This window comes from Monocercomonoides exilis (genome assembly GCF_001643675.1).
Source record: "Monocercomonoides exilis strain PA203 chromosome Unknown scaffold2-2631571, whole genome shotgun sequence".
NCBI classification, from domain to species: Eukaryota; Preaxostyla; order Oxymonadida; family Polymastigidae; genus Monocercomonoides; species Monocercomonoides exilis.
The window spans coordinates 329,402-345,176 of record NW_027150547.1 but is presented as its reverse complement, the minus strand read 5'-3'; the positions used below and the strand labels follow the sequence as shown (position 1 = coordinate 345,176).

At 43.9% G+C, this 15,775-nt stretch overlaps 2 protein-coding genes across 2 annotated transcripts; both read left to right on the top strand.

Moving 5' to 3' along the window:
- Window positions 1-278: 278 nt before the first annotated feature.
- On the top strand, window positions 279-1,601 carry MONOS_514 (uncharacterized protein; the record flags this gene model as incomplete). Its single annotated transcript, XM_067875262.1, has 4 exons — window positions 279-645; window positions 723-784; window positions 851-1,127; window positions 1,198-1,601. The coding sequence occupies 4 exons, from the start codon at window positions 279-281 to the stop codon at window positions 1,599-1,601; spliced, it is 1,110 nt and encodes a 369-aa protein (XP_067735592.1).
- A 479-nt stretch (window positions 1,602-2,080) lies between these two features.
- Window positions 2,081-15,725, top strand: MONOS_515 (uncharacterized protein; the record flags this gene model as incomplete). The annotated part of the gene is made up of 4 exons (XM_067875273.1): window positions 2,081-2,377; window positions 2,430-2,553; window positions 2,611-3,267; window positions 3,398-15,725. 4 exons carry the CDS (start codon window positions 2,081-2,083, stop codon window positions 15,541-15,543), a joined length of 13,224 nt encoding a protein of 4,407 aa, XP_067735591.1. The 3' UTR covers window positions 15,544-15,725.
- Window positions 15,726-15,775: the final 50 nt, after the last annotated feature.

The following is a 15,775-nucleotide window of genomic DNA, read 5'->3' as shown; positions in this document are numbered from 1 at the left end:
TTTTTTATCCGTTATTTTGTTTTCACCAGCTCAGTTTTGGTTGAACGCAATTATTTGCAGATGTTTTTTGACTGAGAAATCTGTGTATTTATTGCGATGTGTTTTTGTTGTGATGTTGCTAAAACTGTGGCTGTGTTGAATTTCTCACTCAAAAAGACAAAAGAATTGATGGGCAAAATGAGTGAGGAAGTTGCAGACAGGAAGGCGAAGCGTGCAGATATATTTTGGCGTTTGCATGTGATGTTTTGTGTTGATGGAATATCTCTTTTTTTGAAGAAATGCTTTTCCAGCTTGGGAATTTGCGTGATGCTGAGAGAAGGCAGAAAATCAGAGAAATGGCAGGCCTAGTGGGGGGCATGAGCAAAAAGGAGCTGGGCATGGTTTCGAAGAAGGAAGTCTTTGATGAAATCGAGAAAATGGTTGGAGAAAAGAAAATCTCGTTTGAAGAGGTTGTCCCGCTGATGAAGCAGATTGGATGTTGGCGGATGCTGAATGACAAAAAGAATCCAAACTTTTATTCTTCTGCGCTGTGCAAGCGTTTTGAGTTGGCGATTGGGGAAGAGGAGAAGAAGACAGAAGGGAAGAATGAGAAGTGGCTGAGTGAACTCTGCGAAGTGTTCTTTTCTCTGCATGGGCATCATTATTGTATGGAGGAGGACTTGGCCTCCACGCGTGCTCGCTGTCTCCTGAGGGTTCCTTCGAACAAGGAGGGGGAGGAGAAGGCAGAAGCGCAAAAAAAGCAGAATATGCATTTCTGGCTTTGAAGTTCATGAGAATATATGCAGTGTGCACATTGTTGCCTGTTTGAAGGGATTTGTGAGAATATGATATTTTTCTATTTTTTCGACAGTGGATGGAAGCAAGGATATGTGTTGATGGGCTTTCGGGAATCATAAGGCGTCACGAGGAGCATGGCAACCTCACAGATGTGACGTGTCAGACTGCTTGGGATCTTCTGGTTTTGCAGCTGAAGAGAAAAGAGGCGGGACTGGAAGATGTGATTGAGGGAGAGCTGCACTTTGCGGAAGAGACAGCGAGCGAGCTTGAGGAGCTGATGGGATATGTGAATTGGACAGAAATGGAAAAAGAAAAAGAAAAAAAAAAAAGAAAGAAAAGAAAAGAAGGAAGTGTGGCTGATGAAGAGATGGATGGTGGCAATATGGAACTATTTTAGGGAGTGTCGATTGTGCTCCAAAGAATGTGTTGGGTTGGTTGGGTGTGTTGTGCAGCTGGACAGAACAACAAAGTTCTGTGAGGAAGATATGTTTCTGAATTACATCGAAAAGGTTGAGTTTCTGATGAGGTTGGAGAGTGTGTTGATTGCCGTGCTGGTGGGAGGTGGAGCTGTTGATATTGACCTGGAAGGACTGAGCCAGCCAACGTTGGAATATCTTGCAACTGAGCATTGCTTGGGTTTTGTTTCAAAGATGTTGAAGAAGCTGAGAGAAAGAACCAATTCAGACGAGGAGAGCACCAGAAGATGGGCATGTGAGAAACTGGAAAGCGAAGGGTGCGAAGAGATGATCCTTTGCTTCATGAAATCGTTTTGTTGCAAGTTGAATGGGTCATCTGTTGAGTGCATGGATAATTATGTTTTCTGAAGAAATGAAGATGTCTATCCCTTTCATGGAAAAAACGCGAAGCTCTTGAATTGTTGTTTTATAATTTCGTTTTTCCAGATGATGAGAAAAAATAAAAATAAAAAAAAATTTAAAAATAAAGCAAAATTTGTTTTTAAAAAAAGTGCGTATTTTATTTTAAAGAAAGAAAGAAAGAAAGAAAGAAAAAAGAAAAAATACTAACAACAAATAAGGAATGCTTTAAGATAATTTTTCCAATAAAAAATTTTTTTGAAGAAATGATCACATAACAAATTAAATGAGTTTTTTTATTCATATCAAAAAAAGTTATTTTGCATAAATGAAATGTGAATCAAGAGAATTAATTATTCCATAAAAATTAGCTCATGAATAACATATTTTCTGTAATGATTCATACGATATTTTAAATCAAATATTTATAATTTCCAAAAAATTGAAAACCCTTTACCTTTTTATATCTTAAAAAATAATAAATTATCATGTCATTTATATTTAATGCAGTAAAAAAAGTAGGCTCTGCAACAATAACTGGAGCAGCACATCTTACTGCAGCTGCTATAGGAGCAGCAATTCGAGTTGGGGGAGAGGCTACAAAAGTTGGATTTAAAGGAATTCAAATGGTCGGTGAAGGAGTTAGTGCAGTCGGAAGATGGTCTGGAGAGCAAATTAGAGGGAAAATTATTAATTTAACCGGAATTCAATTTGAAAAATACATACTTGGAGATATAAGTCGATTGAAAACCAATTCACCTGATATTTTTGAATTAAACGTTGAGGTTTGTGTTTTTATATTTTCATTTGAGCTTAAAAATAAGTACAAAAATTTAGAACTTAAATTCAGAGCTGGAAACAACATTATTTGAAATTGAATATGGTAGTTTAACAAATCCACAAATTTCTATTCCACTCAAAATTACTTTCAAATCATTTTTCATAGTTCTTAAAATTCGAGGTTGAACAACACATCTTAAAATTAATGAATACATTTTTCACTTTTATTCATTTCTAGATTATCAGATGATTAATGTAATGCCAGCAGAATCGGAGATTCAAGATGAAAAATCAACTGAAGAAGATCAAGCAAATCAAAAATCTGGCTTTCTAAATGCGTTAGAAAATTATATGAATCTGATATTGAAAATACTTCATCTATCAGGCCTGACAATACAATCAATATCGATACTTCTTCGTAATCCTGAGAATACAAATAAACTATGTTCAAAAGATCAAACAAACTCTTTTATTTTATCTTCACCTGTGCATAAAAACGCACCGTCTTTTGAAGAAAATGACAGGCCCACTGTTTTGTTGGCACAAGCTTTATCTACACCCATCAACGCCACAGAACAGCCAGAGCAAGTCCATAGAAATTCCACAGAAGCAACAGAACATCCGTCTCTGTCGCACAACCCCCGCAAAGGAGACATTCTGCTGAACATCTCCCACGTCGAGCTGACTGCCGACAATTCTGCGCCGTCAGAGGCTGCAACTCCGGAAGGGATGGAGACTGAGCAGGGCGAGTCGTTTGAAGACATCTGGCGGAACAGAGAAATGGACGACGTGGAAGTCAAAGACGGCGTTGTGCAGTCGAAAAAGAGGAAAGACCAGTGGAACGTCCACCTCTCTTTCAAGGACATTTCGCTTTCTGTCGTCGGCTGCACGAAAAGTGTGCTGCTTTCCTTGTATTTCTCTGATTGAAATAGAATTGCATTGCTAATTGCTCCTTTTTTCTATTTTACTATCCACATTCACATATTTTTTTTTCATTATTTTTTATTTTGACTTCTCTTCACCAGCATCCCCGCCTCTCATGCTTCTGAGACTCCCTTCAGTCGACTTGGATGTCTGTGCGCTGTTTTCCAAGCGCAAGCCAACGGAATTCGAAACACAATTCCTGCAGAATCTGATGATGCTCAACATCAGCGACCCGAGTGAAGGTGCTGAAGTTGAGTCTTCTTCTGACAGCGCCCTCACAAGTGGCGAGAAGGAGTCGCCCTTAACGCCCGTGATCTTTCCCTTTAGGTGGGGCGGGTTTTCTGATCTGCGTGTGTTCTTCAACCTGCACCAGGTGATGGCACATGTCACCACAGAAGGCATCAACCAGATCTTGTCGCTGCTCAAAACGGCAGGAGAAGTTGAGAAAGTGGAAAGAGTTGTGCTGCCGCAAAAGGCAAAGGAAGAATCGTCTAAAAACAGCGGAGACTCTTCCAGTGAGGCAGACGAGGCAAAAGCAGAAGAAGAGCAGCAGAAACCGCAGCTCCTCAACGAGCAGGAAGAGGAAAACACAGCAAAATTATCATCGAAAGATGCTTCGTCAAAGCTGGGGTCAACAGTTCTTGTTTCTGCAGCCTCGCCTTTTGCCTCTTCGCCCTCACTTGCACACCCTACACCCGACTTCGATGTCTATTATAACTCCTTTCCCCACTCCAAAAACAGCTCTCTCCGCCAAACATCCTCTTCGTACAGACGATCAAAGCTCCATCGCACCTCCAACTCCCTCGCCAGCACATCCTCTCAGCCGCAGCGTCTGCCTCTCTTCCGTCTGAACATCGCATACGATGCCCTCATCCCCCAACCCTCTCAGCTGCTGTCCATCCACTCCCTCCGAAATGCCTCGGCTGAAGACTTCCTCCGAATGCGTGTCCCGCTCTGGAGCTCTGCCTCTCGTGTTCTCTCGTCAAGTGAGAAAGAAGAGATACTGGCGATGATTGCACAGCAGAAGCAGACAATCAGAGAGAAGAGGAGCAGACTGAGGAGAAGGCTAAATAGACTGACGGGAGGGGTGATGAGCGATGAGATGGCAGATGAAGGAGAAGGAGGAGAAGGAGGTGAAGATGACAGAAGCCAAAGAGAAGGGCAAAGAAAAGTGGGAGAGCTGATTTTTGGCAGTGGTCTAGTGAGTGGCGAGAAAGAGCACGAAGAGATGGATGAAGAGCAGGAAATGAAATTAGAGCGCAAGCGACTGAAGAAAGAGAGAAAGCTGCAGGAGCAGTTGATTCCTCTCTCGTCTTTGTTTTGTCCTTCCTCTGACTATCCATCAAACTCACCTGCTCCTTCATATTGCTCTTCTTCAACAGCTTGTTTTTTCTCTTCTCCTTCTTCTTCCTCTTCCTCTTCTTCCTCTTCCTCTTCTTCCTCTTCCTCTTCTTCCTCTTCTTCTGATCCCTTTTCCTTCATTTCTGAGTCACTCACTCAGAATCCGCTGCAAAATGAGTCTCTTCCTTCTCTCCAGTGTGTCTTCAGCACACTCACACGCGAAAATGCCTCGTCTCTCATTCTCTCCTCCATTCCATCTATCGAAGACGCTTTTCTCGAAAAGCTCTCTGAAACACCTGAAGAAACAGCCGAAGAAACATCAGATGAAACATCAGATGTTCTTCAGCCGCAAATGCAGACGCATTCAAATTTGACTCATTTTCCTATCAAACATTCGTCTCCGATGGGCAAAAGCACAAAAAATGGGTCAGACGCGATGCTTTCAGAGAGAATGCGTGTTGCCATGAGTGACAGTGAGAAGAGAGAAAACGAGAAGAATGAGAAGAAAGAGACAGCAGAAGACAGAAATGAACAAGAAAACGAAGATTTGAATGAAACTGAACAAGAGAAAAAAGAAGAGAAAGAAGAGGAAGAGAAAAAGGAGAAAGAGAAAAGCAATGAAAAAGAACAAACAGATGTGTCTAAAGAAGAGGCAGAAAGAGAACGGCTAACACCAAAGCATAACATCCGATGGCTGTATGATGCTGTCATCCACATTGGCATCGACTCAGCCACAGCTGAAATGCCTTTCTCACACTCAAAAAGATGCTATTCTTCTTCCTCTTCCTCTTCTTCCTCTTCCTCTTCCTCTTCTTCTCTTTCTTCTCATTGCTCAGATGTGCCAATCCAACAAAAGGAGCATCTTTCTCTCTCTGTCAACAGCATCCATCTCTGCATAGCTGCCCCAAAAAGACTCATTCGCAACACTTCAACAGACAAAAACAACAAAATAAGCGCAATCAGCTCAACATCCAATGAAAAAGACAAGATAACATTGCAAAATGAAGACAAAGAGGAAAAAACGAAGACTGAGACATCAAACAATGTGGATGCAATCACTCCACACGAAACAGACACACAAGAAAAGAAGGAGAAAGAGGAGAAAGAGGAGGAGAAGCAGAAGCAGAAGCAGAACAATTCAGTCGAAGACAAAAGTTCAAATGAAAGTGCATTTCAGCTGTCGGAAGAGGAGAAAAGGCGAGAAAACTTCATCAGCAAGTATTTGTCCCCTGTGCTTGTCCATTTTGTTCTGCGCTCTGCAAAACTCGAAGTTCTCAGCAGATCGAAAATTCTTCCACTGAAAATACCAGAAAACCTGATAATGCCTCTGCTTTCTGAGCAAAATGAGAAGAAAGAAGAGAAAAAGAATCCAAATTCGAAAATAGAAGATGAGTTGCTTCGAAGTGCTGATTCTTTGATACAAATGATTTGCATTCCGAATTTTTCTTTGATTGAAAAGAGTTCAACACAATCTTTGTCTGCTTCTTCTTCTGCTTCTTCTGCTAATCAAAAGGCTTCAATCACATCAGCATCCACTTCAACGTCTACAAAATCACCTCCTCCTCCTCCTTCTTCTTCCTCTTCCTCTTCCTCTTCCTCTTCCTCTTCCTCTTCCTCTTCCTCTTCCTCTTCCTCTTCCTCTTCCTCTTCCTCTTCTTCTGCATCTGCATCTGCATCTGCCTCTTCTTCTTCTTCAACAGTCTCTTCCACTTTGCCTTCTTCCACATCAAATGCTGCTTCATCCACTTCATCTTCACATTCATCTTCAACTCCAACCACGCACTCAAAGACATCTTCTTCTTCCTCTTCCTCTTCATCTTCCTCTTCCTCTTCCACATCATCATCATCATCCAATTCACAAATATCTTCTCATCAATCATCTTCTTCTTCCTCTTCTTCCTCTTCCTCTTCCTCTCTTCCTGTTCCATCTTCTCCATCTTCTCTATCTTCTCCTTCTTCTTCTTCTTCTCTCTCCAAAGACCCCTTCTCCTTCCACATCCAGGTCTATCCAATGTACCCAACCTCTCCTCTCCCTTCTCTCTTACCCACTTCTGAAGCTGCCACGTCTTCCTCTGCCCTTCTCTTCCGCACCGTCTTCCACGTTTCGCTCTCCTTTTCTGCTCAGCCTATTTCTGTGATGCTTCCTCTTTCTCTCGTCACTCCGCTTCTTTCTCTTGTTGACGACGTCACTTCTGCCATCGCTTCTTCTTCTTCTCTCAGACCTCACGCAACATCTTCTTCATTCCATTTGGATGAGTCAGATAGCTCTTCTGATAAGTTCAACATTCTTTCTTCTCAATCAGCTTCCTCTTCTTCCTCTTCTTCCTCTTCTTCCTCTTCCTCTTCATCATCTTCATTGACTGATCAATCACACACAACCAAGCCATCAACATCTCAGTCTCTTCAGAAGATAGCAGATGCCAAAACAATCTTGTCTCTCAAACATTCTTCGTCAGACGAGGCAAAACGGGCAGAGACGCTTGTGGTTGCTGTTGAATCCTCTCAAAAGAGGCTGTTTGTGATTGGAATGACATTCAAACTGGACGGCCTCTCTCTCTTTGTGCTTGTCCCTTCTCAGAAGAGTCAATCAGATTCGATTCATTTTTCTTCCTCTTCTTCTTCTTCTTCTTCTTCCTCCTCCTCCTCTTCTTCTCTCAAACAGTCATCCAGCAACACTTCTTCTTCCATCCGGTTCATTGAGCATTCATACAGCCATGCCCTCTGCTTCTCTCTTTCTGATGTTCTGTTTATGCTCGGCGTCTGCTTGCCAACAGACCCACCGCCTCCTTCTCAAGTTGAGCCACGCGAAAGATTCCGTTCTCCAATTAATAATTCTTCTCTTCGTTCATCTTTGCCTTTGCCTTCATCTTCATCTTCGTCTGCCTCTTCATCATCATCATCTCAATCGCCTCTGTCAATCATTTCAGCTGCTGCTTCATCTTCTTCTTCAATTCCACCAACACAATTGCGTTCATTCTCTTCATCAGCACCCATCTCACCTCCACTCTCGCCTTCTTCCTCTTCCTCTTCCTCTTCCATTCCCTCTTCTCTTCCACTTCCTCCTCTTTCTGCTTCTCATCCACACGAACAGCGCTTCCTCTTCTTCTCTCTCCCTCCCAAGCGCAAAAGTCAGTCTTCTCCACTCGAATCGTCCATGTTCCGAGCACTCACACTGTCTGCCTCTGACGACGAGGACGAGGCAGATGATGTGCCTGTCACCATAAACGACCCTCTTTCTGCCTTCTTCGTCTCCACCATCCGCCATCGCATCGAATCCCACACAGAAAAATCGACTTCTGCTGCCTTTTTCGACTCTCCGTTTGAGATACACTCGGCGTCTGAGAGCGATCTCATCCGCATTTCTGCTCCGTTCAGCAGCGAAAGAGAGGCAGAAAGAGAAGAATTCATCCACCCCTCACTCACTGCATTCACTCAGGACATGTTTGGTTGTATGCTTCCACCAAAAAATAGCGGATCTTGTTCATCATCATCTTCCTCTTCTTCTTCTTCCTTTTCTTCTTCTTCCTCCTCCTCCTCTCCATCTGAATCACCAAGTATCACTCAAATTGCACAAGAAGCGAATGTCTCTGAGGTTGATGAGGCATCTGACTGCAGACAAATCAAGCGCTGTCCTGATGTTAGTGTTGCAGTCAGCTTTCATTCGCTTTTTGTGTATTCGACTTCTCTTTTGAAGAAGAGGAAGAAAACATATTCCCCTTCTTTTTCATTCTTTTCAAACTCTGCCTCTTCTTCTTCTTCTTCTTCCTCTTCTTCTTCACATTCAAAGTATCATTCATCCAGTTATGCTCCTCTTCTCGACAACAACTTTGTCAACAATGCTCTTCCACAGCGTTTGGAATACGATCCGCTCAAAAAGACGCAATCTGCCATTCTTCTTGTCGACCGCATTGTTTCTCTTCATTTCGCTGTGCCTTCTCTTTACACGCCTCAGCTCTCTTCTCTGCCTCCCAACGAAGACAGCTCTCTTTCATCAGCAGCGTCGCCTGGCCACTCAACCAGTCTGAAGTCTCCTCAGCTGTCTATTCACGAGCATCTATTGTCCTGTCTCAGTTCTCCTTCATCATCGTCGTCGTCTTCTTCTTCTGCTTCTGAAGCTTCTTCTCTTCACTCAGCCCTCTTTTCTGAGATGCTCCACCGAATAGGAACAGACCAAGAATCTTGTCAGAAGCAAGAGGCAGACGTCAATCAGTTCTACACAAACGAGCAGATAATCTCAGAGCGCTTGAGCAGCACGTTCAAACGCCCTCATTTCGATCTCGATGGCATCACCCAACCTTCCTCTTTCTTTTCCTCACCACTTTTGAGTGTGGATGACCCTCTCTTTATTCGTGTATGCATTCCAGACACTTTCTTCTTCATCGACACAGATGAATTGGACAGCATAGACACACAAACAGAACAGGAGACAATTCTTTTGAAGACGGATGACTCAGATCTTCTGCTAACCACATCGTCTTCTTCTGATTTTGGTGCAGCTGAAGACGATGGCGTTCCTCAGCCGCTGATTGCGATTGTCAGAGCGACTGTGCTTGCACTCGATGAAATCGCACCAGACATTCTGTCGAGGATTGAAGAGAGCAACAGCAAGATTCTGAAGGCAGACACACAGAAACAAAGCAATCAATCAGATTCTGCCAATGAAAAAGTTAAAAAAGATAGTTTTCAGTCTAATTCTGCTGTAACGACAAGTCAGTTAGCATCTTTGGCTGCATCTCAAACAACCTCTGCCTCTGCTCACCTGCCCATTCTGACGCACATTCTTGTTGATTTTGATGACTCTTCAATCTTCTTCACGATGCTCCCTTCATTCGTCTCCCTTCGAATTCACAGCCCTTCTCTTGCCCTCACAAACATCCCTGCTCATATCGATTTGACTCTTCCTTCTGACAATTCTTCGAGTTCTCAAGTGTTTTCCTCTGAATTTACAGATCTGCGCTTTCGATCGCTCTCTTCTTTGATTTCTGACAAGCCAATTGTTCAACGACCTCCTCCTCCTCCTCCTTCTCAATCTTCTCCTTCTTCTCCTGCTCCTTTCTTCATTTGCCGCCAACTCACTGGCGCTTTTTCTGCTGACTGGATTTCGCTTGTGTGTGGGCCGAGTGAGCATTGTGCGACTCTGATTGGACCAACCTCCGTTCTGCTGGGGAGGCTGAAGGACAACGAGGAGGAGAGGAAGAGAGGAAGAGGTGACAAACAATGGAGAATCAGAAAGGAAGACTGGAAGATGCAAAAAGCAGAGAAGGACAGGCAAATGCAAAAGAGAAATGGCATTGACAGTTTTGTGCCGTATGACTCAGCAATACAAGCAGCATTCACATTCAGCAGAAGAAGCCTGGCGAGAAAGAAGGAGAAGAAGGAGGAGAATGAGAAGAAGGAATTAGACAGCTGGGCGTATGAAGAAGTGAGTGATCTGCTCAAAATAGCAGAGGAATACGAATTAGATGGAAGCGAAGCGACTTCTGAGCTGAATAAGAAAATGCATCGTGTTCTTTCGGCTGAGCCTCTTTCACTTTTGAATCTTTCGTGTGTGCTGAAAGAAACAGAAGTTGTGCACACTCCAATGATTCTGTCTGTCGTAGACGATGTTTACAATGCGGTCGCTTCAATCGCAAACGAATGGAAATTAACACACAAAACACAAAGTCAGATATCTGGCTCTGACCATTCATCTGACAATGCTACAGGAAAAATGGAGGAGATTGTCAATAAAGAGGATAAAGAGAAAGAAACCGAAAAACCAAAAAGGAAAGAAGAACTTGAGCTTATCAGCACACAACCTACATTTATGAATTGGGAGGTTTGGGGAGATGACATTCTTGTCACTTTGGATCCGCGCAATCATCTTGGCAAAGAAAGAACAAAACAGATGAGAATAAATAAACTGACTCAGTGGTTAAAATCCAAGAAACTGATGCAAATGTGCAATAACCCCAACAATTCTAGGCCTCCAAACGAACAGTTGAATAAGGTGTATTCTTATAAATTCTACCAACAAGAAAACATATCATCCGATTTCCTTTGCCATCAGCTCCACGTTCCTTCTGCTTTGAATCCATCGGCACATCCACTCCATCAGCGCCTCTTTTCTGATGCAGTGCGCTTTGGAATCCCTTTGTCTTCTCACACAGCTGCAGTTGAACAGCACAGCAACGTCAATCTCTCAGACGATGATGCCATTCATGGAGCAACCGTGCTCTGCCGATCAGTACTGGCATTTGATCATTCGCCTGTTGAAATGTGGAGGATAGGCGATTCAAACAGGAACGGAAAGGAAGCCGAAAGGAAAAATGACGGCAAAAACGGAAGTGCTAATTGGAAGAGGAAGAAGAAAGGAGGCATTCCAGAGACAGCACAGAAGCAACTTGTATTTGAACTTGGCAAAGCGATTGGCAAAAGCAATGGTGACACAGCATCAGCTCATTCTGAGCAGCACAAGACATTCGAGGACATCGTGTTGAACGATTCAGCGCTCAGCCTCTTTATCAATCCTCCAATCAGATGCAAGATCAATCTGGCTGAGTTGTTCTACATTGACGATGTAACTAAGTTCCGCATGTGGCAGCTTCTGCCTCCAACTCCACCTCCACTTTCAGTCAGCGAACAACTGGCCTTCCGAAACAAACAAAAAGCAACTCACACAAAAACATCTCGAAAAGTTGCAGAAATCGCTGTCTATTTTGCGTCAATTGCGCCGAGCATAGCATCTCTCATTGAAAGTGCAACACTCTCTCCTCTTTCGTTGGCTGCTGTGACTTCTCTTTCGCAGAACAATGGCGGCTTTTTCCCACCGCATGTCCCGACCATTCTCCTTGCCATGCCTCAAATTCAGCCAAAAGGCACTCCGTTGGATCTGTCGCAGAAGATAACTAGTTTGGGTTCTTCGACACTTTCTGAGCATCCATTCCACACACACTCTGCACTGCTTCTAAGGAGGGATCTTCTTCAGACAGGCTGCAAGATTTTGGTTAGACTCGACAGCACCGCATGCTCCTTTGGGAGTGTTCAGCTGAGAATTGAGGAAGAGACGCATCTGATGGAACTGCTCACAAATGCAGCTAGAAGAATAGCACAGCGCTTTTGCAACAGAGTTGTGAGAGCAAATGAAGGAAAACACATTTCAAAGAAAGAAAAGCAACAGCAGAAAGATCAGTTTATTACACAACGTATTAAAGCAATGAAGGAGAGCACAAATTCATTTGTTGTGCCTGAGATTGTGAGTGGGTTAGAAGAAGTTTCAGCGCTCTTCCGTCGCCCATCGATCACTGAGCTGAGCTGTGTGAATGCGATTGGCAGAGTCGACGGGACGGAATTGGCAGGAGTGACAAGCATGTTCTGGCAGATTATGCACATGTGGGACGACAGACACCTCTTCCTGATGGGGAAAGGTTTTATGGAGTGGAATACGCATCTAGGCAAGTTCGTCCCGAGAACAACTAAGACAATCATGGAAGCTCAACTTCCAGAATGGAATTGGAAAGAAGAAGAAGAAGTGGAAGGAGAAGAGGAGGAGGATGTCAAAGAGAGCAATGAAATCAACATTAACAATAAAAATATCTCAACGGAACAACAATTCACAGGCTCTGCCCAACTCAGTGAAGCACTTACCAATCCACTCGAAGAGAAAGATGCGAAAACCACACGAAAAGCAGACACAACACAGCTTCAGCTGATGTTTCCTGTACAGCCACAGCAAAACGATGTTTCGCGCCTTCTTCTTCGAGCTGCTTCGCATCCACATCGCTTTTATCCTCTTTCGCTTTCTGCGAATCGTTCTGCTGCAATTCAACAGCAGAAATCATCAAAAAAGCAGAAAAAAGCCAAAAAAGGAAAATTTATATTACAAAACATGTTCAATGTGATCAGCAGAGGTTCATCAGATGTTGCTGAAAGAGACAATGCTTCTTCTGAGAAGAAAGATGTTCTTTATTCTATCGAACTTAACATCCCACAAGAGCAATGGCAACTAAGATATGGAACAGATAGAAAGACAAAACAAAAAATGAAAGAGGAAAACAACAAACTTACGCCTCGTAAGCTATTTGTTGGTAAGACTTCGTTTGTGAGCATTCCAGAAATACCAATTTTGACAACTAATTCGAATTCTTCGAGTGTTCGCCCAATTCACAACGCCATAAAGCAAAGTTGTTCAACAAACAGAGAAAAAGATAATCTTGCTGCTAACCGTCCATCCACAGGCAAATCATTGGTTGGCTCAATCCAAACAGCCTGCTCTGCCTCTCTCCACACGCCTCTTGGACAAAACACCAAAGCAATCCGCAAAGTGGCTCATCGCTCTTCCTATGCCTCAAACAGGGTCAATTCCCATCCGCCTCCTCCTCCCGCAGGTGCTCTGCTTCCCTCTGGTCATCCTCGTCCTCCTCTGAACTACTCCTTCCACGCAGATGTGAAGCAGGCCACACTCGACGTGGTGCTGCCTCAACAGGGCACTTGGAACAACATCACACAAAAACAGGATGCAGGAAAACACACCGATGGCAAACATGTTCCGTTCTTAGAGATGCAAATGATGGATATTGCATATCATTTGGACGGTTTTCTTCCTCCTGTTCTGAGCGAAGCAGATGGATCATATGCAACTTCAAAAATGATGAATTCGTATCCGCGCTCTGTAAACGACACAGTTATAGGTGATTTCATCATCAAAGACAGGACAATTGCATCTTTCCTCCACTCACCGCTGCAAAAACCACATTTCGATTATCTTCTTTCGACGCATTCGATGAACAGACTGAAAGTCGACGATGAGCTGCAGAAAGCTTTGTCCATACAGCGTCTTATTCGTCACACATCTGAACAGGCAGTCGGATTTGTGGCTTTTCCAGAATCGCCACCACCTGTCACTCCATCGCCTGCTGAATTAGTTTCTCAATTGCATGCATCACAGCTCCATCCGCTTTATGTGCCCCGATGCATGACTGACTTGTGCGTGCCAGCAAATCTTGCAAACTCTGTTGTGACATCAACTGGAAGACGGAAGCTGTATGAAAAGGCAATGGCATCATATCCTTCCTGCTATCTTGTCCACAGAGCATACCTGCCCTCAAAGCACGACGGCTCGTCTTCCCAGTCATCTTCTGATGAAAACTCCACTTTTGTCTCAGCGCTGGCTGATTCACGTTGTCTACCTGCGATTGCCAGCCACCCGGCGCCTCTTCTGCTGCATATGGAGACACACTCAGTTGTTGGCACATCAGTCGACACATTCGGCTCTTCGTTCATTCGCCTCCATTTACCTTCACTTGTGGCAGTCTCTTTGAACGAGTCAACAATTTCTGCGCTGCTCACGTTTGTGATGCAGTGGTGTCTGCCTCCTCCGTCTGCTGCTGCGAAGGAGAAGGAAGAGAAGAGAGCGATGAGGAGAATATCAGAAAGATGGCTGAATTTCCACAGTCCATTCAGCGACGATTACTTGCTGCAAAAGCAGAAGAAACATCATCCAGAATTGTTTTATCTTTCTCATCCTCTCCCTTCACAGTTGCCGTTTCATTGTGGAAAACAAAACATTTTCGAACTCAATCGAATGCAGTTGAGAAGAAGAGCAACAATTTCTCATGCTTCATCGTCTTCATCAAGACCATCTGTCCCCAGAATTTACTTTTCACATTATCAAAACTTCATCCGGAACTCCAAAAAAGAACTTTCAAACACAATTGGAAGTGCTGCACACCCATCAGAAGCACCTGGCTTCTGCTTCTCCTTTGAGATGGATCCATTCACGCTCTTTCTCTCGTTCCGGTCAGACACCGACGACGACAGAAGTGCTCAGACACCATCCAATCCAGCCAGCCCAACAGAGCAAGGAATGTCAGATTCGCCTGACAAAAGTGTCAAAAAGCCAGCAAAAGCGTCGCTGTTCCGTGTAGTGCTGAATGCTGTTGGGGGCTCTCTCACATTCAACAACATCACATCGATCATCCCTTCGTTCGAAGGTGTGTGCTTGGACTTCCCCTTCTTCAGCCAGGATGGCTACCAAGGCGGTCTCATGAAAGGGATCGTGATGCCTTTCTCGAAGAAGGCAATGACTGAGCTCGCAGTGACACACAAAGCTGAGCTGTCGCGTGTGATTCCGCTCTTCGGGCAGGTGGTGGCAGCACTTGTGGCAGTGGCAGGGCATGCAAAAGGGCTGGGAGAGGATGTGGAGGCAGGGGTGGTGAGGGGAAACTGGCAGCAGATGCTCGTAGGGGGTATGAAGAGACTCGCCAGCATCCCACTCGAAGTGGCTGGCCGGCTGCTGACGCCAATCTTGTCTATTCCATCATCACTTCTGAAGTCAGCCCAAAGAAGGTTGCTTCTCCAGCAGCAGCGCAGTCTGCAGAGGGCAGCTGTTCTTCATTTGGGAAGCACAGCTGCTGAAGGTGAGGCAGACGGGGACAGCAACGAAAGCTTGTCTGAATATGGCAGTGAAGATTCAGGAAGCTCAGCCGAGTCCAGCAGCGAGTACAGCGAGCAGGCAGGGCAGATGTCTTTGGACAGCCGCTCGAGAACATCTGGCCGTGTGTTGCGCACTCGAAAAGAGCAGAAGATGAGTTCTGTTGGCGGCATTCAGCTGTTTCTGGCTGACATCTTCAGTCTCTTTGTGACAGGTGTAGAGAAGGTGGAGCGCGCTGCTGTGAGAGAGCTGACGCCAATGGAAAACGCGATTAGAGCACTTGACAGAGATCTCAGACATGGTGAGAAGAGTCAACAAGAAATAAACAGAATACCAGAAGGATGTATAATTGTTAGGGATTACGAAAAAGAAGAGGATGAAATTACTCTTTCATTCGAAAGAAAACGATATATCGCTGTTACAAATGATGATCCCAATGAAGGCGATTCAACCACTATTGATCTGAGCATGCCCGTTTGGCTCATTGGTAATTAGTATTTTTTTATTATTATCGGCTTTAAATGTTTGTGTTTTTTCAATGTTTTGAATTGATCTTTTTCGTTCTTTCGATTGTGGAATGATTTTTATGCTTAATTTTGTTGTTCAATGCATTTTTGATATGATTTTTTCTTTAACATATGTTTTTGCGCAAAAGAATAGTTTGTGACATTGCCATATTTTGTAATTTTTATAATCAAAACTTCATAATGGTTCGTAGATCCATCAT